The sequence below is a fragment of the Calonectris borealis genome, chromosome 15, assembly GCF_964195595.1.
Source record: "Calonectris borealis chromosome 15, bCalBor7.hap1.2, whole genome shotgun sequence".
NCBI classification, from domain to species: Eukaryota; Metazoa; Chordata; class Aves; order Procellariiformes; family Procellariidae; genus Calonectris; species Calonectris borealis.
This window is the reverse complement of record NC_134326.1, coordinates 21,911,318-21,936,116: the sequence shown is the minus strand read 5'-3', so window position 1 is coordinate 21,936,116 and position 24,799 is coordinate 21,911,318. Positions and strand designations below refer to the sequence as shown.

General features: G+C 37.8%; 1 protein-coding gene across 10 annotated transcripts in view; it reads left to right on the top strand.

Moving 5' to 3' along the window:
- The first annotated feature begins 2 nt into the window (after positions 1 to 2).
- The window catches only part of FAM13B (family with sequence similarity 13 member B), a 54,314-nt gene continuing 29,517 nt past the window's right edge, over positions 3 to 24,799 (top strand). For 3 of the 10 annotated variants that reach the window (XM_075164652.1, XM_075164656.1, XM_075164648.1), the window contains exons 1-7: positions 3 to 237; positions 11,148 to 11,314; positions 12,285 to 12,475; positions 12,959 to 13,171; positions 17,192 to 17,369; positions 18,179 to 18,323; positions 20,963 to 21,120. In XM_075164652.1, the coding sequence (XP_075020753.1) occupies positions 12,319 to 12,475; positions 12,959 to 13,171; positions 17,192 to 17,369; positions 18,179 to 18,323; positions 20,963 to 21,120 (851 nt within the window). In that variant the 5' untranslated portion in view covers positions 3 to 237; positions 11,148 to 11,314; positions 12,285 to 12,318. Of the gene's footprint in view, positions 238 to 284; positions 866 to 9,674; positions 9,798 to 11,147; positions 11,315 to 12,284; positions 12,476 to 12,958; positions 13,172 to 17,191; positions 17,370 to 18,178; positions 18,324 to 20,962; positions 21,121 to 24,799 lie in introns of those variants that run through there. The other 7 variants (XM_075164655.1, XM_075164651.1, XM_075164650.1 and 4 more) reach the window with 6 other exon arrangements.

Below are 24,799 nucleotides of genomic sequence, written 5' to 3'. Positions count from 1 at the left end.
GACCCCCCGCTCGCGGAGGCGCGCTCGAGCGACGGAGCGGCTCTGGGGACGGACGGCGCCCGGGTCGGCAGCGCGGCGGCCGCGGCAGACGGCGGGGGCGGCGGCGGCCGAGGGAGGAGGCCTGCGAGGAGAGCGGAGCGGCGAGGAGAGGCCCGCGCCGGCCCCCGGGGTAGGAAGAGGCGGAGGAACCTGCTGCTGGTGCTGAGGACGGCGGGGAGGGCGAGTCACCCGGCAACGGTGAGGGGCGGCGGGGCGCATGCGCGGCGTGCGGGGCTGCGCGGGCCGGGGGGGGGGTCGCCCCTCTGCCGCGGGGGCGGCGGGCTGCGGCCCGGCCCGGGCTCCCCGCTCTGGAGGCGGCTTGTGGGGCAGGGGGGGTGTCACGTCAGGCTTCAGGAACCTTCTGGGAGCAGCGCTGATAAGGGGCGCGGGAACTTCCTCGTCTGGGCAGCGGAGGTGGCAGAGCCGGGCGTGTCGCAGGGCTGTGCGGTGGCAGAAGTTGCTAGAGCCTCTTGGAGGGAGCTGTCAAGCGGTGCGTTCGTTTCCCAGGTTGCACTTGTGTCGGTAGGACCTTCGAGGCAGCCCTGACAGCCAGCAGGGATTTCTTGGCTCTTCCAGCGGAGTTGTCTGCCGAGCCCGTTCCCTCCTCCCACGGTGGATCAGCCTTATCCCCCCCTGCGATGGGACTTGGCGCGCTGACAGCGCTAGCCTAGCAGCTCCCTGCCAGCAAAGTTGGTTACAGAAGTTAAAGAAGGGTAGTCACTAAATCTTCTGTGAATACGAAGGCGGCGCTGGCATTAAGAACGCTAGCTTATGGACTTAACGCTCCAGCCTGTGACCAAATGTCTCTTCTGAGGAATCTGTCAGGGTGGGTTTCCATTGTTCTTGGAAGCTCCTTAGGGGTTTAAACATTTGATTGTAAATGCTGCTTGCTACCAAAAAGTTGCTTTAACACGAGATGCTCCAGTGTTAGGGTACTTTTTCCAGGTTTGGGGAACAAAAAAAAACCACCAACAAAGAAACTGCGATCAAACACTGCAACTTGAACTTTTAATACACAACTCTTTTACTCCCGAGTTCCTTGGTCTGGCTGCATTTTTAAATTTTTACAAAATTTGTAACTCCTGTCAGGCTCGAGGGGGGAGAAAAAGGTAACGAATGAAGAAAGTAAATACCAGCTAATCACTCTTGCCTGTTTTAAAAAAAAAAAAAGAAACTGAATATACAAAAACCTACACAGTAATTTATTTTTGTCAGGCATGTACTCCTGAGTGTCCTCAGGGATGGAATAGTTAGTATGTGACTTTGGAATAAATTGTTGAACTGGATTAGCATTTAGGTTTGAAGTTTTTCTGTCTTCCGAGCAGGTTAATCTGCCAGCATAAAAAAAAAAAAAGCTAGTTTGTTGGCCTATATTATAATAAATTCAGCTGTCTTGTTAGTCCATTTGTTTTCTATCTTGTTTTTTTTTTACTGCTATTATTAGTAAATTGCTTTACGTGTTCTTTGTTGCATAGATTTGAAGGTATTTAGAATCTTTTTTATCTGCTTTGTCTATATTTTGTATATTGTCTGGCACATAGGGATCCTTTCCTTGTCTTGACAACATTACAATAATGAACCAAATATCTCAATGTTTTGAAAGCATCGAACTGGAAATTTACAGTATTATTTTAGAAAAAATCAATCAAGTAGACTGTTTCATGGTTACATTTAAAGAAGTTGACTAGGAGAGCTCCTGATAATTTCTAATGCTTGCAGATTTTGACATGGACAACATGTCAAAACACCTGAGTTTAGCAAATGATAGTTCTTATCTGCTCAGTCTTAGTCAGTTTGGGCTCTTGCTGTATGCACTGCTTGTAACACTGGAGGACTTTCTAACAGCCCATTAAAAGACTTAATTTAACATTTGTCATGTGTGGCTCATAATATGAAACGTGTGCAAGCAGTGAAGCTTTTCTTTCTAATGTACATAACAGCATGTTTGCAAAAGCAGGTGAGGCTGAAGAAATATTCCATGCATTTGGAACAGACATTGGTTAAGTTTCGTGAAACCCCCTGCTTTCTGTGCATGAAGGCTTTTTGTGGTGATTTTTTCCTTTTCAAATACTCAACCTTTTGATCTCTGGTCAAATGTTTATAGCTCAGCAGTGATACCCTTTTCTAGGGCTCATTAGAAAGTGAGTAAAACTTGCCAAGTCTGAGGTGATTTTTTTTTTTTTGGTTGTTGTTTTGCCCCACACTCCCCCCCCCCCCCCCAAGCTGCAGTGCTAAGGAAGAGGAAGTGATGTTGGTAGGAGAATGCCTTCAAGTTGTCCTTAAATTCTGTGTGTAACACCGGGTTATTTTTTGCTGCCATGTTAGCACACAAAACAAAAATGTAAGCCATTGGGTTGAGTGTGAATTGACATCTTGCAGGGCAATTGAGTATTTGGATCTGTGAGGATGAAAGATGGTAAACCTTTTAACTTTTTTTCTTTGGTCTGGTATTGCAGACCCAGTTATTTATTTATTAATCGTTTCAGATGTGAGGACTGTTACTTAGGAACCAAAAAAATAACACTTTATCCAAAACATCTGAGGAGGAGATACAGAATTGAAGTAATATTAAATCCTCTATGAAGGGCTCTGGAAAAAGGGAGGTTTGTTACTTGTCATGCAGCTTTTAAAGTGACTGATGTATCAGTTATTCAGCAGAGAGGCTGTATGTCTCATGTCAAAATCGTATTCAGGCAAAGATTAGAGGAATTTTGCATTGCTCCCTGGAAAGTTAGTAAAATTGGGCCATTCATTTTTGAGTCTCTTGCTGTTATTTTCTGTAAGTTATAAATTTTATCTGCAAAAACTTTGTTTGAGAATAATGACTAGCTGACTCAACGCTTTAGTAAATTCAGATTTGGCTTTGTAGTTTTGTACTGGCTTCATAGCCAACTGTTTGGATTTGTGAAAGTTCAGTCAATTCAGGTGAATTCTATGTATTCTTACAGCCTAAAAGATAATGTATTTGTTACTGCATCTTCTCTGGGGCTTTTTTTTTTTTGTAAAGCTGATTGTTTTGAAGTCTTGAAAAACATAGTTTAGAAGGTGGTTACGGTGCTGAAAACCTGTTCTGTTTGCAACATATGGGTGGAGTCATTCAGTACAAGAAGTGGGTAATAATTTGCAGCTGGATCTAGGACCATATTCTGATTATAGTGAAATGAATGGTTCTTTTGTGATAGTAACAAACAATTCTGCTCTTATGGTTTCTCACCTGTGAATGTGTGAAATTTTATCTTGTATATTTGTCTTAAAAGAAGAAAAATATGACAAACGAGCTTAAAATAAAGGTACTAGATTATGTTTGTGTATGAACAGTTTGTAACAAAGACTGTGGTTGCAGAGGCTTTTTTATATTGAGAGATTTAAATTGTTTATTTTCTTCACTGTCTAGACATTTGTAAGAATATTTGGGTGGGGCAGCTGCCTGATCAGAACAGAGTATCTGGTGGGAACCCTGAATTGATTGTCCAGGTTCCAGTCTTGCGAGCTGCTCTCTTCATACGTCTCTTCTGTTCAGTGTTCCCTGCACTGTATTCAGGATTAAAATTTGTGCTCAGCTGTGTAGATTAATAATACTTGGACGAAATTGAAACTATGAGAGCTGGAATCTTATGAATGTGGATCTTTCTTCCTTTATACTCTTTTTTTAAGCGTGTATATTTGAAAGGTTTTTTCCCCTTTTTGCTGAACTTCACCTTTCATTAAATCTTTTGTTGTCTTGTCACTCTTTTAATGTAATCAGGTTACTTAATTTTAGTCTGCAGTGTTATTTCTAACCTTGTGATTTCTGGTGGTATGTTCAAATTTGGTCATGATCAAGTTGCGACAAGAAATGGTTGTGGAGGAGATCTCATTAGCAGTCCTCTCCTTCTTTCTTTTTTTTTTTTTTTCCCCCTCTCAAATTCAAAGAGTCATTGCTACAGAATTGAACTCTTCATTGAAATGCTTTACTCCTTCAGTGGGGATGCTAAGACCGTCCCTTATTTTGGTGGCACGTGGTCATCGTTATGACAGAGGCAGTGTTTCTATCGCTAATGGGTTATGTATTCCATTTGGTAATGTTTTGAGTTCCAATGTGTATTTCTGCCTACCTTTTTGGGAGGGGGAGAAACAAGCTGATGATAAATGTATGTAATATGATAACTTATGTATAATAAATTAAGTGCATTATATATTTATAGTTTGCTTTTTTGGTGTCTCTGAGGTAGCTTGACTTCTGTTCCAAAGTCTGTCTTAACAGCAGTGACGATTGTTAAACTGCTTTGGTTTTATAACGTGAACCTCTCAAGTTGCATAGTTTTACTGATAATTTCTTCCTGTCTGTTACTTTACCGTACTTCTGTAATGCCATTGCACTTAAGTTCTGTATTAGCTGATGTAGTGGCAATTATATACATGTGTGGTTGGTGGAGCACGGCTTTACTTTGGGGGGAGGTAAGTAGGATGAATATAATTAGCTGTTATACAAGATACAAAAGCCTTTTTATTTATTAACTACTGTTGTTAAGAATGTGATGGGATCTGTGCAAGCAGGAAGTTTCTTTATGATTCTGCACATGTGCATTGGCAGCAGCAGCTGAGAGCAAATCTGGCAGTGTTCAGTGGTGGGTGTGAAGCAGCAAGCAAACACCTACTTTTTTCTAGTATTGCTGATGGTTTTATTTAATTCCTCTTGCTACAGTATAGTTGTAGAAGGATTATGAGTTGCTGTAATGCTGTTAAAAAGCCTTTGGATGTTATCTAGTAAGTGCATATAAAATGTTATCTTTGCATATCAAAACACTTGAAAATCAGCTAACAGGTTTCGGTGATCTCTCAGCTTGCTCTTTTAAAATGTAAAATTTTTTCAAATGTTGCTTAAATCAGTGACTGTATTTGAGGCTTTACTGATGTTATTGCAATACAGTTGCTAAATGCTTAATTTGCTTCTTAAAATGTGAAGTTCTGTGGTTCCTCCCCCCTCCCCCCCCCCAAATTTTGCATTTAGTCTAACTAAAGCCTGTCTACTTTTCTGGAAGTTTGATATGCCTCTCGTGAAGATCTGTATTTGATGATGGGCTTTTTCAGAGAAAGTGTAATCAAGTTCTGTCAGCTGAAATTGTAGACTAAACTTTAATGACTGGAGAATGAATACTAATCAATACTATGGTTTCTTGGCTTGTAAATTTTAAAAATAAAATCCAAAGTTCTATCAATTTTAGTGGTATCTTTTTCAGAGGCGCTTTCATGAATTGTTTTGTTGCTTTCTTCCATGGTAAGGACATGAGGCTTAACTTGAATTGTTCCAATTTGTAAATTAGAAGGCTTGCTACTGCATTTCCGGGAAACAAAAATTGCATTACAGTTGCATTCTACTAAATCTGATGTTGTATCCTTTGTGCTTTTATTTGCTTTGTCAGTATAACCAGTATTTTGTCAGTTGAGTATTTTCTCAGAAGTGCTAGTGGCAGAGGATGGAGAATTTCACCTAATTTAGTTGAGGTCATGTGTATGTGTGAGTACACATGTGAAGGCACATACATGCAAGTAGTGAGCTTATTAATTAAAGAGCCGGTGTTGCGTGCTTCTGACTCCTTTTGTGGTTGTGTGCAAAACTGCAACAAGCTTGTTTCCTATTTAACCAGAAAGCAGACATGTCAGTGAAGAGTTAATGACTATACTGAGAAATGAGGGGAGCAGGAAAGTCGCATCTGCTTGAAAAGACATTTATTCTAACATGGTTTCCGTCAACACTGCAAGTTAAATTCTGTAGTTAATACTTATTTTAAAACATTATGCCGTTATGGGGATGGGGAATGTATTCTTAAGAAGACCAGCTTGTTAAATTTAAAATAATAACTGAGCCCAATTGTCTGATTTGCCAATCCAGACTTTTGGCTAAAATGCCTTTCAAAAGCTGATTTCACTGATGGTCAAAAAGAGGAAATATTGCTTTAAGAATCTATTTTAAGCTAATCTTGCTGGTTTTAAAACTTCTTTCTTTAAATAATTTTTGTTTTCACTACTTGGATATATTAGTGAGTACTTACATGTAGCTTTAAAATTGATTATTCTTTTTACATGGAGGATATTCTTTATCTCTTCATATTCAAGCACTTGCACAGCTCTGCATGCTTTTAACTGTGCTCTTGAGACCAGTATGATTTGTCCTTTTCTGTGTCTTGAGTTTGTGGTAGTGTTCTGTGTGTTTGCTTAAAGCTTCAGGTGGGGTTTTTTCAGTTTTCGTTTTTTTTATTTTCCTTGAAGCTGTGTCCCCTGCTCCAACCCGGCCATCTTTTCAATTTTGACTGGATTAATTCAAATGACCAACATACTCTATTTTCACTTGTTAGCTGAACAAAAGCTGAAAATCATATGAGCAAAAGCTCTTCTGCCCAAAAGCATTTCATCCATTGGGAATGCTCACAGTAGTTTGAGTATACAAATGGCATAAAAATCATCAGCGTCAGTTGTTACGATCATGATATTAACATGAAAAAAATCTGTTTCCTTTTATGTCAATAAAACGTAAGAGCAAAGAGAAGAGTGCTGGTTGCCATTTTTTTAAAAACATAAATTAAATAGTGTGTAGTACAGCAGTTGCCAAATGGGGCTATATGTTTTACAGCGAGCTGGTACACAAAAGTTTCCCAGCAAGCCTTGCTCATGCTCACACCTGGCACTGGCTCTGGATGATGTCATTACATGAGGAAAGTTTCTGTGATTCCAAGCTGGAATCTGTGTCATAAGTTTAGGCCATCATTTTGAAATTCTTAAAATCTGTTGTAACTTTGAACATCTCAAACTTAGCTAAAAAAATTAATTCTTCATTTGGATTTAAAAGTATGTTTACTACATGCATCTAGAGGGACATCACAGATTTTGTGTAGTTATAAGTAAGTTATATAAGTAACATAATACATTATTTTTATTTATCCAATATAGAGTAAGAAATTAAAAACTAATTTTTTGAGACACCTTAATGTTTTTGTGGAATTTTATTTGTAAATAAACCTCCTTGTATTGCAGAAAACGAGCACTGATCCCCTTTGTACCGGAGGGTGTGTACGTGTTCTGTTCGGACCCTGTGTGCAGGCATGTGGGTGGCTCACAGAGTAACACCACTGTGGACTGAAAAAGCCAAAGTCTAAACTTGAGCTGTATTTCCTGAGAAGTAGGGACAAGCGATTTTGTTGCCTTATAACTTTTTTTCCTATCTGAAAACCTTACATTTAGTTTTTACTTTTCATATGTTACAAAAAAATCACTGATGATGTCTGCTAATCCCATAAAATAATATACTAAAAATAGAGTAGAACGGCAGTCACTGTTAGCTTCGTTTTTGGCTTACCAGATGATATGAATTTCTTGGTAGGTAAAACAAGCAAAGTAAAGAATTGCTTAAAGAATTAAGACTTGCGGCAGAAATTCTACACGCAGAATTAATGTTTTCATTCCTATGGCATGGTTTCAGTTTGTAGCCTTTTTTGTTTATTTTATTTTTAATTCTTGTTGTTTCGTTCCTTTGTTTTAAGGAAAGGTGGTGGAGTCCTGAGGACTTTAATTTAAAATGACACCTATATATTTGTAGTTGAGCCAGTAATGTAAAAGCTGAACTAAATTTAAGTTTAAACTTTCATATGTATTCCTCAAATATTAACAGTTAGCCATGTATTCTGTGTTTTCTTTAGTGGCATTTCACATGTGGGTGTGAATACTTCTTTAGTTGCCAAGATAAGTGAATGCTATTATGATGGCAAAATGAAACTCGTGGTGCTGTTTTCCCAGCAGACTCCATGAAGTACTTGCCTTACTTAACAAAACAACAAAAAAAAACCAAAACCCCCGAAAACAGTTGTTGTTTTTTTTTTTTTTTAAGTAACAAATGAGAGCACTGAAATACACAATACAGAATGAAACTCGGTGTTTTACCCTTATTTAAGATGCTTGGCCTCAAGATGTTGCATAGGACATAGTATGTTTTTTTTCCAGCCTCTTGTAAAATTGTGGTATAATATATGGTCACAATAAGGTGTATTTTTAGTTTTCTGTAGTTAAGTTTTGTAGAACATTATTGTAGGTTAGGGGATCTTTGTAAATGTTTGTAGTAAACAAGGTGGGAGGTAGATTGAGAAAGATGCAACCAGAATATTTATAATAAAGCACAACTAGTTGGGTGGTGTGGTAGTTTTTTTTTGTTAGTTTTTTTTTTTTTTTAATTACTGTGTTTCTCTTGATAGGACTTGTGAAGCATGTAGGTTGTGAAATTGGGAGGGGGAAGCACATGTTCAAAAGGATCAGGATAATATGGACAAAAGTAGGAATAATTGACTGCATGGATCAGCTCCTGTTTTCTGAGATGTTTGATCATAGCAAAAAAAGCTCCAATAAAAAACCCCACAGTATTGCTTAGTATTTGTAAAAGACTAGAAATCATTTTGAAGCTTATATATCTTGTCCTAGTTTTCATACGTGTCTGCATTGAAGTGGTGTACATCCTGAGTCAAGGGAGGGCAAGTAGGAAAGCTGTTGATCAATATAAAAAGTGGAGATACAATTTTAATTATTAACAGTTTCTGAGCCTATCCTTCAGTTCTACAATGTTGGAAATAACAGGAAATAAAACTCGCTGGAAGTCAGAAAACTTTTTTTAAAGTTTCTAGCTTTTTCTAGACTTGGTAAATACCAGATGCATTGTATCACAGCCTGTGAAGATTACACCAAAGCCTGGACTAAAAGGCAAAAGACTTAAGTGCTCTGAAAAGAAACTGAATATAATGATATATTGAAATGTGTGTATATAAGGATGTGTGTATCTGAGAGGGTGAAAATTAGGCTTTCACTAATTCATCTTCTAGATGATAAGCCATATAAAACTTTGTTTAAAGTATAAGCTTGGGTTGTAAATCCGGTTTTGCTCTAACAGTGAGACAACCAGGCTGTTTCAACTTCATTGTTACATTGCCAAGCTAGTTAAAATAGAAGTCTTTTTTTTTTTTTTTTTTCCCCATGTCTCCTGAATGAAATTAATATTCAGGTAGCCTATTCGTCTGCAGCACCTGGTAAAAATGGCTATGCTTTTATGTCAGCTAACTCAGCACAAAGTTATCTTTTCTAAGAAAGCTGGACCTTAGGATTGTTCATTCAGTGCTGAATTATAAAGAAGTGGTTGCTTCTAATTTGCTCTTTTTATTAGGTGATGTTTGTTTTGAAGGTTGGTTTGTTTGTTTTAGCAAGGCAGCCTGAAGCATTGTGGCAGATCCATCAAAGATTTTTTTCCCAGCTGCCATTAACCCCACAGTTGGCTAACATGAGTGTTTCTGGTTCATTGTGGATAGGTTGACTTTGATAGAGAAAATAGACTGTGTGCATCTTCGTATTTTTAAAATTGCATGATATATTGGGATTGATTGAAATCTACTTGCATGCAAAGATTATGTTGACTATCACTTAATATACCAAAATAATAAAAATGGCTGGGCAGTGTCTTCGTAAATTATAGGAGAGTCATGAATTGCGACTGCTTCACTGTTGAAATCTGGCAGGATCTTTTAGTAACCAAGAATACACAATGACAGATTTGAACATGATTGGTTAAAAAAAAAAAGTAAAGCCTGTTGACTGGAATATAACTCTTCATTTTCTGTTGTCAGCTCGCCTGGAGTCCTGATCTCAGACCAGGATCCACTTGTGCGAGACACGTGACAGATTTACAACCTGTGTGTAATACAAGACAATAGACAGAGACAGATGACAAAGAACAGGAAAGAATATTGGTCAGTATTGCTTATATCAATAGGCAAAGATTTAAACACTTTTAAACCTGAAATATTTGTTCCTCTAGGCCTCAATGCAAGAAAATTTTGAGGAGGATGAAGCAGTCTTCTATGGAGCTTATGGCCAGCTCCCTTAACACATGGGTGCAGTTTGGGGAGGATTGGGAGCAGAAAAACGTTATTTGTTCAAACTATTGGAAGGACTCTGGATTCCTGGTGTCATAGGCTAATGAATGGACTGGCATTTTGGTACTGAAACGAGAGTAGTAGGTTGTCAGGACTTTAAAAGTGAAGATGACGTTGATTTGTTCTGCTGTTGTATAGAAGCAAGAGCCAATGTGGGGGGACAAAGAGAGGGAAAGTACTTTTCTCAAGTCTATCAGCTGACTTCTCATATTGATCTCAAATGTTGAAATGGAAGGTTTTAGTATGTATACTTTAAAGCCAGGGAAAGCCTTTTTATTGTCTAGTTTTGGTGATGTGTTTGTGTGTGGACATGTATGTTGCAAGCTAGTTTTGCCCAGTTACAGTTGCTTGAGTTTAATTAGAACAGGTAATGGGTGAGATCAAGGGACTGAGATGACCCTTTGACTGTATCTGGACGTTAAATCAGCTCCGCTGTGTCATGAAGCTGCAATTTAAATTTTTAGTACCACAGAAAACCAAAAAGGCTATTGCTGTGGTTCGTAGTTATTTTGAGAGCTGAGAACATGAAAAATGTCCAGATAACCAGAATTCTAAAAGGTGACAAAAATGTGGGTGGTTCTGAGGAACCTGATCTGGAGGAAGTTGCTTCCTGTATCCAGATCTGATGATCACTTAGACTTTGAACTGGCAGTTAGGACATGTAATCAACTTTCTAGAAAAGGTGAGGTGTACCACTGAAAACTGGTTAAGTCTCTATGTTCCTTAGTTAGGACTTTGTTTTTGGTCTTGCCATTTAAAGATGGTGTGTTACACCAGTACCTGAGATCCTTCTAAAAATTTTATAGCCATTAAATGTTTTAATATGGTAGGTACCGTAAAACACTTCTGTCTAACCTACTTAGCCCTTTGTGATTCTTTGGAAGAAGAATGAATGCGTCTGACAATTATTTCATAATTGTTAAGGCTTAGATGTCCCATGCTAACTTTCTCTTTAAGTTTGGTTAACTCCTAAGTGAAAAAGGGGATTTCCTTTTTTGCGTGCTCTCCCGTGAGTGATGCTGATATGGTCTTTATGCTTTCTTGTTCAGAACAAGAAACCGATGATTTGACAAGGAGAATTCCTCAAACGTGATGTTTAGGCTTGTGACTGAGTTTAAAACTGTTGAAAACTTTATGGTCTAATAATATTTTCCTTATTTTCAGATTAATTGCTGAAGTACTGATCGAGTTCTGCTATTCTTCAATGAGGAACTACAGGCTGATCTTTTGCCATAATCTTAAACAACCATAAATGACAAAAGAATGCTTGGTCAGTGAGGGCAGCTGGCGCAGAAAACGTTTTTCAAACTCGGCTGTTTAAGTACTCTGAGGTAGGTTTCTTAAACTACTTTACTCGGGCTATTAAAAAAATACGGATTTCAGTATGCATAATCTATTAGAATTTATCAAGCCGTTAGTAAACAGAGATTTAAGTTTGGTTACAGTGCTTTAATTAACAGTATGTACTTTATGTTATATATGCCATCCTCTATGAAAGTGATTGCTTGCATTCAAGCAAGTATGGAGTTTTTTTAATTATTTATTTTGAAAAGACATTTTTTTCTTTGCTAGAAGAAATATTTTGACTGGATAACAGTTTAACTGAGTGACTTATACTGCCTTTGGTAATACCTTTGTTATCTATTTAGACCCTTTATCAAGCAAAGACTTGCAAGTAAAGCTTGAGCTTCTGCATGATAGGAAGAATGGTATCACTGAGCATCTAGAAACTAGTTTTGGGGGTTTTATTTTCAGTAAAATTTTTAATTTGATGCAGGTGTTGAAAGCTTTATTGTGTAGAACAGAAAATGCCAAATATATTAGAATATGATTGCAGTGCAGTTGTGTATCACAAAATACTTAATCATTTCATGTATCTAAAACTTGGGGTTTTGGTTTGGGATGATCCACTAGTTTCATTTCCTCTCAAGAGGCTTTTGTGTTGGATTTTCAAAGCCTGACCGATAAATACTGTCAGAAAATGTACTGAAGAATCTAGCTCTCCCAAAGTACCTTAGAACTTAAGTAATAATGTTGTAACTAGAATTTTCTGAATTTCCTTTGCTGCTTATATATGTTCTTCTCGGTCTTCTGTTGAGGATTGAACAGAACACCTCAGTAATAGTCATTTATCTAGCTAGCTGTCATTTGGAGTCATTACAGAACTCTTAAATCAGTGAACTGATTGAGAAAGACTGGAGAGTATTTGCATTAGGTAATTAAAACATTGTGTTACAGATGATACGTTCAACAGCATACACTGAAGTATGATTTTTGGTTTTAATTCCTCTTATTTGACAGAAAAGACAGCTTTGATTTTTGGCTGCAAAAAGATATGAGGAAGAGCTCCTCCCCTTCCTTGAGTAACTGCAACTCTGTTCTTGCTAACAAAATATTTGGAATTCCACTTGATGAGCTGCAGCAAGAAGGGCAACCAGACAATGAGGTTCCATTCATAGTCCGCCATGTTGTGGACTATATTGAGGAACATGGTATGTATTATCTTGCTGTACTCTAAATAATATATTTAGCTGTTATTCTTACACAATAGATTGTGGTTTTTTTGAAGAGTACTTGTTTTCTGAAGTTACTTATATTTAATTGGATGTGATTTGGTTGTTTTTTTGTTGTTTTTTCCTTTTTTTTTTTTTGGTGATACACACTTCCTTTCTCTACTTCTATTATGGTTTTTTATCACTGTTTTCTAGCCAACACTAATGCAGTCAGCTCAGCAGAGTACTTCATAGGAAATGGTGTGTTTTAGGTACTGCTAACATTTACCTTATTATTGTATTGTCAGCTGGGCGTAAGAATGTGTTTGCTGGGAAAAGGCCTGCTGGAAGTCTTGCAAAACTGTTGTCCAGAAAGTGTTTCATTTAGTATGTGAATTATGCATATCTGATTATCAGTATTTTCTGATATATTTGTCCATACTAGATCTAAAAGTTTATTCCTGCAACTTCTTTCTAACTCAGGGGGTCTGGAACAAGAAGGACTTTTTCAAGTCAATGGGAATGCTGAGACAGTGGAGTGGCTTCGGCAACGATACGATAATGGAGAAGATGTGGACCTGGTTAAAGAAGCAGATGTACCCTCAGCTATTAGCCTTCTTAGATTTTTTCTTCAAGAACTTCCAGAGCCAGTTATCCCAGGCAGTTTGCACATACATTTGATGCAACTTTCTCAAGGTAATAATTATTTTTGATTCAGTGTTTTTATTTTATTAGTTTAAGAGTAAAAACCAGTATTAAATTGAGATTTGCAGTGGCACTAGCGTGTCTTTGCTGTACTGTGTAATAATGTGTGTATCAGGAGGCATTCAAATATACCTTTTCTTAGCACAAAACCCAAATAAATAGGTCTTTTTTAGGAAACTTGGTCTGGGTTCAAAGACACAGTTTATCCATCATGCAGGAAAATAATGAAACTGCCACATACCATGCTGATTAGTTCTGAATATTCCATGTTCTTGTGCGTGAATACTGGGACACTGGTCAAAGCCACTGGAATCAAAGTTGTTTGACAGTTTCCCACCACTGATGCTTTAAAAGTGATAGGGAATGCTTTTGTCTGTTTTTTCTCTTATTTCCTCTGAATTTCACTTACTCTGCCTTTGCTTTCATGGCACTTAAGCTTTCGTATACTAGAGAAGAGATCTCAAGCCCTATACTCATGTCATATTTGCTGTCCCACTGTGGATTTTTTCAGTTTAAAATTCATTTGTAGGAGGAAAAAAAAAAAACCCAGTCATCAGCATATTGTTGTTGCTAAGTATGTTTTTTCATATACTGCAAAACCTTGCCCTTTCAAATTGACATCCGTATGCTGCCACAGTATTTTCTTTATCAGTTCCCAGCTTGTCTGTCTGTATCCACGCTCCTGGGTCCTTTGGCCTCTGCTGTGTTGAGTGATGTTGGAGTTGATTCATAACTTGACTAGTAAAAACGCTTGTCTTGCAGCACTACATTACTAAATGTCCTTAAAGGGTATGTTGATGTCCGAGTTCCACATCCTGTGACAAAACTGGGTTTTGCCTGGTTGTCATTCTTCAGGAGCGTTGCTCATTTTCCAGTGTCAGTTTGTACTTCTCTCCAAGTGCTGGGCTTGTTTTGCTTTGTAAGATGCACATTTTTGCTTGATTTGATTTTCTGTTGTTGAGTTTATTCCAGATAAGAACTTGATAACCCTCGTGATAGTCCTGTTTGTTCACAGTGGGAATTGGTTTGTAGGATGAGTGAGTATAGCATCGTTTTCATATGCTGTTGCGCTGTATTTATCAAGTGCTGATCTGGAGGGTCATCTGCAGCAATGTGAAGCTGCTTCATTTTCCTCCCTTGGTAGCCTGTATATCCTGAAACTTTGAATGTGGGGTGGTTACCTGGATAGCTGGTGAGCAGAGGGTGAACACTGATGTGTGAGGCACTAGATAGTCTTGTGCTGGAAACAATTTTTGGAAGCTACTGACCAGAGAAGCTTGTTAAGGCTGAAGTTCTGTTTGCTTGTTGGTCCTGTGCAGTAATGAGAAACTGAAGGGGATAGGGAATGTCATTAGTGATATATCTGCTATATGCTTTGCCTTGCTAATGCCATGGTTCCTTGGACCTAAGTAGCTAGTAAGCCATTGTTTGGGGTTTTTTTTGTTGTTGTTTTTTTTGTTTGTGTTTCCTCCCCCCCACCCTCCCCTCCCCCCCCCCCAAAAAAAAAAAAGAGATGATAAATAACAAAAGGATTGTTAAGACAGTAATGCAGAATGCTGCTGGTTGCTCAGCTAATACCGCTATACGGCTTCGTTTGCAATGTTATCTCTCAGGACTGGAAATGGGATTGAGGTATACTCACTTGGTGCGACAGTGTAATTCCCTTCTATGACTTGTAAAATACAGTGTGAAGATTGGGTTTTTTCCATCTTTGAATAGATGACTGTGGAAGGATTTACATATGGGTTGCTTTGGGAAAAGAGCTGTTCTTCAGCATGTAAGTCCCCATTTAGTTCCTTTTTGTTAAATATACAGAGAAACTTCACGTAAACTTGCAGCTTATTGTCTTTACTGTCTTTTTTTCAAGTGTAAAATAAAGTGATTTCAGAAAGATTTAAAGTTATCTGTACCAAGGAAACCAAAACACATAAACCTTTAAACGTTGTTTCCTGATACTAAAATTAGAGTTTCAGTTTCCTCTACTCGGGTTTTGGCTTTTGATATTTTCATATGTCTGATAGACATATCTCAGTTTCCAGAATTACAATATCAGCTGCATTTTAGGCAGAGGAATTGCTTACAGAAATGCAGACGGTGGTAGTAATTTTGGATCCATATGTTACTTCTAGTATTTTCCCTCTTTAGCAGGCTTTCCGTATCATTAGGTTAAGCTTAGTTCTCAAAACAACTTAGTTATACAACAAGGTGTGGCCTATATACATCTTTTGAGGCTTGTTCCGTGCAGGCCTAATGGTGGTTCCTCAAAGGCAAGTGATTTTAGTAATTGAAGTGTGAATTTGACCCCAAAGCACTAGGCCATGTGTCCCAGAAGTGCGTATCCATGGTTTACTGTCAGAGGACTTCAGTTACAGGTAAGAATGTTCTCACTTTAGGTCTCTGGCTGTTGTTTAGAACCTAAATTTTAGGACAGATTGGTTAGACAAAACATCTATATGTGTATGTGCAAGGTGGTCTGACTATTACCTCTTTCTCTTGCTCTTTTTGTTTTTGAAAGTCTACTTTGTGAAAGTATTTTTTTAAGTTCTCTTTTGCTGTTCTGTTTCCTAAATGCGTTTCTGGAGTAAAAACTAACAACATTCACTTTATTCTGTTACTGTGTTGAGAGAACTATTTTTCTGTGCCTGGTTACCTGTATTCAAATACTGTAGATGTTGACTGTGTCTGAGATAATGAAGTCCTGCACAGTTACTGCTTGGTATTACTGTGCATACACAACAGGGCATTGACTCACTTTGATTTGCTATTAAGGACTAGGATGTCTCAGCTCTCTCATCTAGAGAGGCAGAGTGACTTATCTTCAAACATCTTTTTCCCTTTCTAACTGATCTGAGAAGAGTTTTCAAACTCTTAGTATCAATTTTTCCCCCGTTTTGCTTTCCTGACATTTCTTCCTTTATATGGAATTTCTCTGTCAGGTACAAACAGTTATAAACTCTTTGAACTTTGTTGCCTGTAAGGCTGATAATGTAACAAATGAGATTTACGGGAAGGTATTTTGATGAAGCATATAGTTAAATGTGGGGTGAGAATGAGGAAGTTTTATGGTCACCCTTCTTCAGGTCTGAAATTGCATCAGCAAGCTTCAGGCTAAGTATGTGTTAAGATGATTGCATTGAGATTGCTTGTATTCATAAGTTAAGTATTATAAAAGGAAGTAGAGTGTTGAGAATGGGATGCTTGTAGAGGAAAAAGTGTCCAAGAAGCTTGTGTGAAACGGGGAGAATCTAACTAGCTTTTAAGTTGGCTTGCTATCTCTGGAGCTGTTGCTGTCTCTAGAGCTCTTCTGCAAAGTGAATATGAGAGTGGTAAAATGAAAGGATACGAGGAGCCAGGCCTATGTGATCAGAAACTTGAGTGAGCATTAGTTGGGGAAAACATGCGGGAAAACTACTGATTGGACTTGCAGAGGAGAATATGGTAGAAATCATTGGTTTAGGTTATCAATTTCTGCTTCATAGAAGAAATCAAATTTATAGTTTAATATATCATTAGGGAAAGTAATCTAATGGTACTATGCTATGGAAACAAGACTGGGGAGGGTTTTTTGTTATGTTCCTCCGCCTCTTCACCACCCCTCCAAACCTCTGACATCATTGAAGAAGAGTGATGGAATAGGAGATGAGTTATCAGCCTCTCTTGGAAAGATCAGAGAGGAAGAGGCTAATCCAGAGACTGAAATGAGAGAATGGGATGCTGGGATAGATTGTTATGAAATACTACCATTGTAAATACCGTTCAGAAATGTGGGCTGGATGCTTCAGTTTTTGGGTTTAGCGTGGGTTTTTTTCCTTTTTCCATGGAGAAACTTGGTATGAGAATCTCAGAACGAACAAATGTAAGTCAAATTCTGACATTTTAGGCTGTGGTCTGACCAAATTAGTTGTACTTCAGAAGTAAGTAATTGTCAGACTCAAAAAGTTGATCAATATCAAATGTGAAAAAGCAGATATCTTATTTCTGTGATTAAAATATTTTTATTACATTTTTCAGATTATAATAATGAAGATGAATTTGGAAGAAAGTTGAGGTTCCTCTTGCAGCAGCTTCCACCTGTTAATTACAGTTTGTTAAAGTTTCTGTGTAAATTTTTAGCTAACGTAGCATCGCATCATGAAGAAATTTGGTCAGCAAGTTCTTTAGCTGCAGTCTTTGGCCCGGATGTTTTTCAGTAAGTTAGTTATAAAAGTTCATGCAGTGTTTTTATGTGAATTTGACAGTGTACATCTGTAGTCTAAAGTCTTTCCTAGTCCATGAGTAAGAGTAGCAAGTATACAATATGTTTTGGGCAAGATCTTTCTTTCTGTTCCTCCCTTACCCCAGTTTTGTCTTACAGTTTTTGCTCGGATTTAAACAACAGCTTGTCTATGAGCTATGGCATTAGAAACCACTGATTTGATTGTTGCATTACTGTAATTATACTGAGGTTCAAATTTTTGAGACATAGTATGTAACATTAGGGAAAGAGTGGTCAGGCCTTGGAACAGGCTGCCCAGGGACGTGGTTGAGTCACCATCCCTGGAAGTATTTAAAAGACGTGTAGATGAGGCGCTTAGGGACATGGTGTAGTGGGCATGGTGTGTTGGGTTGACAGTTGGACTCGATGATCTTGGAGGTCTTTTCCAACCTTAATGATTCTATTATTACTATTTGTAGCAAGAAAGCAGTTCTAGGAGAAAGCTGCTAAAGTGCAAATGTATACTGGAGTTTCCTCTCAACAGGAAAATACTTGAATTTTAAATATTCCTCACAAAAAGTTAATTGACTAACTAGTAGTTACTTCATCACTTTTAAATATAAAATAGTATAAAGCTTTATAATGCAGTAGTGTGAAGGCACGTTTAAAGTTCTGTGTGTTCAGAATGGATTAGGGATCATGGCGTGAAGCGTAGCCCTTAGTCACAGAAGTCATTCACAGGAGTTCTTTGGGGAAATGGTTGGATTTAGATCTTTAAACTAAAACAGTGTCACATTCTTTAGCATTTACACAGATGTGGAGGATCTGAAAGAACAAGAAATAGTTAGCAGAATAATGGCGGGACTTCTGGAGAACTACTATGAATTCTTTGAAAATGAAGAGGAAGATTTTTCATCTACTAATGATTTAAGCTCAATAACTGAGCAGGTAAGAATATTTTAAATGGCAATATGTTATCACTTAAGTATCTGTTATACACATTTATGTTTATGAAAGATATGTTGAAATATAAGTATGCCTTTCTGTAGTTTCTTGCAAACTGACAAAACCTGGTATTTCCTTAAATGCATTTGCTTACCATCGGTTTGCTTGTGAAGTTGTTGCTTTGTAGTAAGTGTAGCTATGCTATGTAGAAAAATACATAGGAACTAAACCAACAATGATATCCTGCCCAACATAGACGTTGTTATGCTATATAAACAGTATAGGTTTTTAATTACCTTTTTAGGAATGGAGAACTGTTTTTTAAGCGAACGCAGAACCACGCTGTTGTTGGTCTTGGTCAATAATATTTCTAGGTGTGTCTTACAGGAACATGCAGGGTCTCGCACTCCACTTGATGATGTTATCAGTCGTGTTTCCGTATGCCAAAATTTTTGAATGGTGTTTCTGATTCTAATACTTCAAAATATCATCTTGACATTAGTGGGGAAAAGTGTTGAAATTGGAGAAACAAAGTTGAATAGAATAGAAATACTCTGGGTCCTAGTATTCTGCCAATGCTGGCAGATTCACCTGTGCATCTGACTGATGGTGTCTATTATCGCTCTTCAGCCTTTCCTCACAACAAATTTAACTTTGTGAAGTAAAATACCATGTCATGCTGGGATAAATAGAGATGGAGAGTTGTTAGGGAAATGAAAATATGGTATTGTGATACAACCTTCTTCTGTTGGCAAATATTTTTAATTCTAACAAGTCATGGTATATAAGTGATAATGCACGGAAGAAGTATTTTTTGTATCATCAAAGCCAGGTTCATGAATTATTAATAAAATCTTGGCTCAAACCCTTCCTCAGAAATATGGAAAGCTATAAACTAAATTTTCTCATATTCAGTTGGCTTAAGAAATTATGTATTTTCTTTAAAGAGGAAAAAGGGTAAATAACCAGCAGTTACTAAGGAAGGTAACAAGAAATACTGAATTTTTAAAGCCTAACAATCCTACGAACCCCTCCTCTAGCAAGACAGGTAAGGCAAGTAATAGAGCAGCTGGTTTGCTTCCTCTTCACTGCAGTAGACACCTCACCCATTGGCCTGGCCTGCCAAGCGTGGGCAGCAAGCTCTGGATTGAGCAGCTTCTGCTCTGCTGGCTCTTCTAGCAACCTGCTGCAGCTTTGCAGTGTTTGCTGTCTCTTCAGCTCTTTGCAGGAATATGTCTAGCACTGGGATCTGACACAGCCCTGCTGCATGCAGGAAGCTGTTAAATAAAGCTGGGCTGTAACTGCTGCAACTGGAGGCTGAGGGCTGTCGCCTGAGGTCGGGATGACGGCTCTTTAAAGTATAGTTAGTTGGTCTGTGCTCTCAGGCTTTAAAATTACTGACTTGTCTGTGGGTCATTATATGTTTTAGCAAAAGGGTTTCCCAAGCGTAACGGTCTGTGTGGTGTGTGGTTTTGTTTTTGTGTTTTCCCTAAGTTTGGGGCCTGGTGGGGTGTCCTTGAATTTCGTGGTGTCTCCACCAGATGTCAACCGTGCACCTCTCTTGGGCCCTGCTCCCTCCCGGGCTGGTGCGGTGGGGTGCAGAGGGGCCGCGCTCCACACTGGGCGCAGCCCCGCTGGCAGCGGACTGGGTGCGGGTGGGCTTGCCCTTGGTTCACTGGCACATCCTCTTGCAATTACGGAAGAGGGTCAGGGATAAATACGTTTCTTGCCTTACATGTAGTGCCATATAACATATCACACCCCTCCTAAATGCATACCTTCTCTCTGCCTCCTGTGTAGTCTTAAACTTCTAAAGTTTCAATTTTTTTTAATTCAGTGGTTTTGTTTTATACTTGTGTGGCAGATACTATAAAGCATATTTTCTTGAGGCTACTGCTGATACTTTAATTCTTGGGTTTGGAAGTTGGGAGATCAGTAATCAATCACAGAGTTGTTTTGTGAATCACAACTTTGTTGTGTTTACCTTTTTATGTTTTAGACATGGTTGGTTTTTAAAAAATGAAGATGGCTATATTGAATTGTCAGCTAGCTATATTGTTTCAGTTTTTAAATTGACTATATTTTACTGCTTCAGTAAAAACATGTTCTGTGTTTGGAAACAAAGAAACAAAAATAGACAAGGGACTTAACAGAAACTTCTCAATGCTCTTGCTCTTACATTTGCCATTATAAGTATTCATTCAGTACGTTAAAGTTTGGATTCTTAGGCTTCTATGTTGCCTTCCATAGAAGGGTTTGAAAATGCGTCTCATATATGAATAAGGCTACCTATGGAATAGAGGAGAATTATCTGTCCCTGTTTTATACGCAGAGGAAGAAAGGTTCTATGCCTTGTGACTTCAGTGGGGCTGGGATTTTGTTGTTTCTTGATTCTGCTTGTGTTCATTTATTGCATCAAAGGTGCTTCTTTTCAGTTTTTGTCCAATGTTTCAAAACGGTCATGTACATTTTTTATGATGTGGAATGTATGGTTTTACATAAAAGCAAGTATAATGTTCCTGTTTTTCTAAAACTGAAAAATTACAAGTATGTTGTTTTTATACCTCTCATGCTCTTATAATTCCTCGGCCCTCTTAAGAGAAGTTTTCAAGCCATTAACTGTGAATAAATCTTTTTATTAGATAAATGATCTCTTGGAAGAGGAGGAAGATGTAAAGCTTGAGCAGTCTGAAGAACTTCCAGAAGATGGCACAGAGAAACCTGTTGAAAGGCCAGCTGTGGTGCATCTAGATATGACAGGGAGTCTCTCGGATTCCAGGAGCGTTACAGCATCAACAAGGTAACTTGTTTCTGCCTCTGAGTTTGGATTTAAAGTTTGGAGTATAGTCTGTTCTGTCTGAGAGAGAGAAGCTGTCAGGCATTTGAGATAAGTGGTGATGTCTACAAACTGAAGCTTTAGAAGTAGGTGCAGTTCTTGTAGTAGTAAAACATGGGATAAAATAACTGTTCCCAAATTCAGAAGAGGAATGCCTGTAGAACTCAGATTGAATTAACTATGGTGATTTATGCAGAGAAAGGGAAAAAGGGCATATTGTAGTGAAACTGTAAAGTGGTATTTAAACAGTAAATTTTGTAGCAGAAATATAAAAAGAATCTGAATATTGGTAGATGCAAACTCATTCTGTGCCATCTTTCCACCACTCTCTTTGTGGTGGAAATCCTAGGACTATTTCTTGTCACGTGCTAGCAAGCAGAGATGTGTCCTTACATGACCCTAATTCTTTTCTAAACCTGTGAGCATTTGTTTGTTCAGATTTTTTTCATGCCCAGTTTGGTCAGGTCTTAGATGAGGAAAGTACTTTCTTATTTCACTAGAGTACAGTGGAATATATTTCATAAACAATTGTAATGAAGACTCTGTGATTATTTCCTGAAAATATGCTAGAGAAAGAAAATGCCAGGGATGAAGAGGAACTATATATGACCAAAAGGACAGTGGAGAGCAAGTGGGATAATATTGACCATTAATGATTTTTAGGTTGGAATTTAGATGTTGTAGAAAGGCCTTTAGTAGGATCAAAGCGGAGGAAACTTTGAGCACTTTAAAGGTGGCATTTTGTAAGGATATATGTGAGACTTCGTAGAATGGATTGCTTGCAAAAAAACTTGATTTGAGGGTCCAGAAAGTCTCCTTAATTTGAGTTGAAATGAAGGCTCTGGATACCTTGTTTTGTGAAAGTTGACTTGCTAATATATTTGTAAAATACCTGAAGATCCTTCTTCAGTTAATTTAAACATGGCCAACTAAATTTATCTCAGAGGTGATGTTTCTTTGTGATATCAGTGTGGGAGTGACATGACTGGCACCTACGCATAAGTTGAGGTTTCATTTGTTAACTGCTTTTTAGAAAAAAGTTGTTAGAAAAATGCACAGAAAGCCAAGGTCTCACATTGTCCAAACAGGTATAAGGGCTGCTGAAGCTGGAGGGACCTGTGTAACCTGCCTAAGAGCCAGGCTCTGTGGAGGGATCTGTTTGGCTGGGCTTTGCTGGTAGAGAGCTGTGAGCAAGCTTGGAAGTTGCAAAGTGTAATACAAACAGAAGTATTGGAGTGGGAGTCAGATTTTAATTAAGACCAATCCTCATAAAGGAGATGCATTAACTTAAAATGGTACTTCCATTTGAGAGCTTATTTGTACTTGCTTGCAATACACAGGTTTATGTTTTACTTGCTTGTAGTACACAAGTTTTAATTTTTAAGACTGTTTACTTGTATTATATTTATTTAGTTGTATTATTATATTGTTTACATAGCTCTACAGCATGTGTTAGGTATGGGCATTGCATGTAAGAACTTGGAGGGAGGGGTGAGGAAGAATCTATAATAAAAGTGTGACTGAAAGCAGAAGAAATGCAGGGAAAATCACAAGTAAGTTTACTGCCTAAGACTGAGTAGTCTCAAGAATGTGGATTTCAGGTTGAAATCTGTTCAGCTGCTTGGCTGCACACTTCCTTCTACTTCATGGCAAGAATTTGTAAAATATAAAATAATTGGAGAAACATAATTCTGTTTTGTAATTTAAATTATATTTAATAGTTAATTATCCTTGTCAGCAATAGAGCTGTTTAATTTTAGTTTGAGTTAAATTAAAAAAAAAAAAAGCTGCAATTGGAATTTCTAGAGAAGTGCTCCTTCCAATTAAAGTTTTAAAGCAATTTAACTATTCACAGGTATTTAGTTGCTTGTGGAATGTTTAAGCGTGGCAATAGTGACAAACTCAACATGTTTGAGAGTTTAAATCTGATAGCCTGAAGAGAAAATCATCTTTACTTGATGTTTAGGGTTAATTAAAAATTAATAGGCATTAATTATGGTTGGCATTTTACATAATTTGTGGGAAGGATAAGGAGGAATCCTGTAGAAGAAGAAAGAAATTTTGACTGTAAAACCAGAACAACTACAGGAAATGTGTTTTTAAAAAAAAAAAATTACAGAGAATGAGAAAGTTTGCTTTATTAAACTTTTAACCACTATAAATACTGTAAATATTTTTCCAAACTTAACAGCTTTCATAGTATGCATTTAATGGCTTTAATGGCCTTTTTTTGTTTTAATTTCTTGATGTAAAAAAAAAAAATTAAAAAAAACAAATGTTAATGCAGGTTTATTGGGATGTTTGTCTTGACATAGGGCCTGCAGCAGCTTATAAAGGAAAGAGGAGAAGTAGATCTTAAACATGATTCTTGAAGTTCCTTAACCTGGAGTTTTGTTGCCTCTTTGCTGTTGTCAGATTTTGGAACCGAATGTCTGTGTATTTTGGCCTCTTTGTGGAGGGAAGGAAAAGAACGCTGAGGTTGCATGTTCCGCATGTTAAAGATTGTTTATCTTGATTCATACAATGGGGTATATGACCTTCCTTCTAGTTATTTGGACTATAATTTGCTTATAATTTTGCTCACTACCTTTTTTCTTTGCTCGTTCTGTTTGTTCTTTCTGAAACATATGACCTTCATGCACTGCATAGTGTTAATTTGACTTTGAGTTAGAGAGAGATCTGGTGAGAACGTGGATAATCATTAATGCAGTTTGATTTAGTGACTGCTTGGAAATGGTATTTAAGTAAACCTGTTGAGTGATCTTTAAGGCCATTACCCAATCAGGGAGCATTTGTTGCACCCGCGTTGACATTGTGTATGTAAAGGAAACATCATATTCTCCGTTATCAGAAGCCTTTTCACCCTGGCGCTTTTGGTTTTGCTGTCCTGACTTTTGGAGAAAAGAATTACTGACTCAGCATTGCAGCTAACTTTTAAGACATGCTGTTAAAATAATCACTTTGGAATCCTTCTCTGTCATTATTCCAAATTTTTCATCACTGTGCTTTGCCAAGCAGTATTTGCTTTACTTTTTGCAGTTCATCTCAAATATTGTCAGTCAAAAGCCTAATACAAAAACTCCTGGTATGTTCTTTGGCCTTTTCAAAATTATATGTGTAAAAATATGAGATATGACAAGTAGTAAGTTCTGTAAACAATTTGCTTTGTCTATATTAGATGCAATGAAAGGGCGAGTTCCTCACTGCTTGTGTAGTATTTTTGTTAACCCTTTTTTATTTTAATTAGCTCTGATCAGTGAGAGAGAGGCAATGATATTAACAGCAACAAAGTGAGACAAGATGCATATATAGTAAGGCTAACCAAATACAACTGCCTGAATTGCTAGAAAATATATTATTGTTTTAGTTCAGCGCTCTCTTTAACATCCAAATATTTGTCCCTACTTCCGTCCTAGAAGATCTGTGAACAACAGGTTAGGGAAGCTTTCAAGTGTTGATTGGGCAGCTTATTGTCAGGAGTGACCTCATGTTGCAGTCTATTTCTATTTAGACTGCAGGGTTTAGTGCAGCACTCCAGAAGTACTGTCTGACAAGCAGCCGTTGAATCCCAGCAAGCAGTATGCATCACCAGCAGCCAACATCACGCTTTGCTGTTTTTCAAATGAAGCATTTTTACACGAAG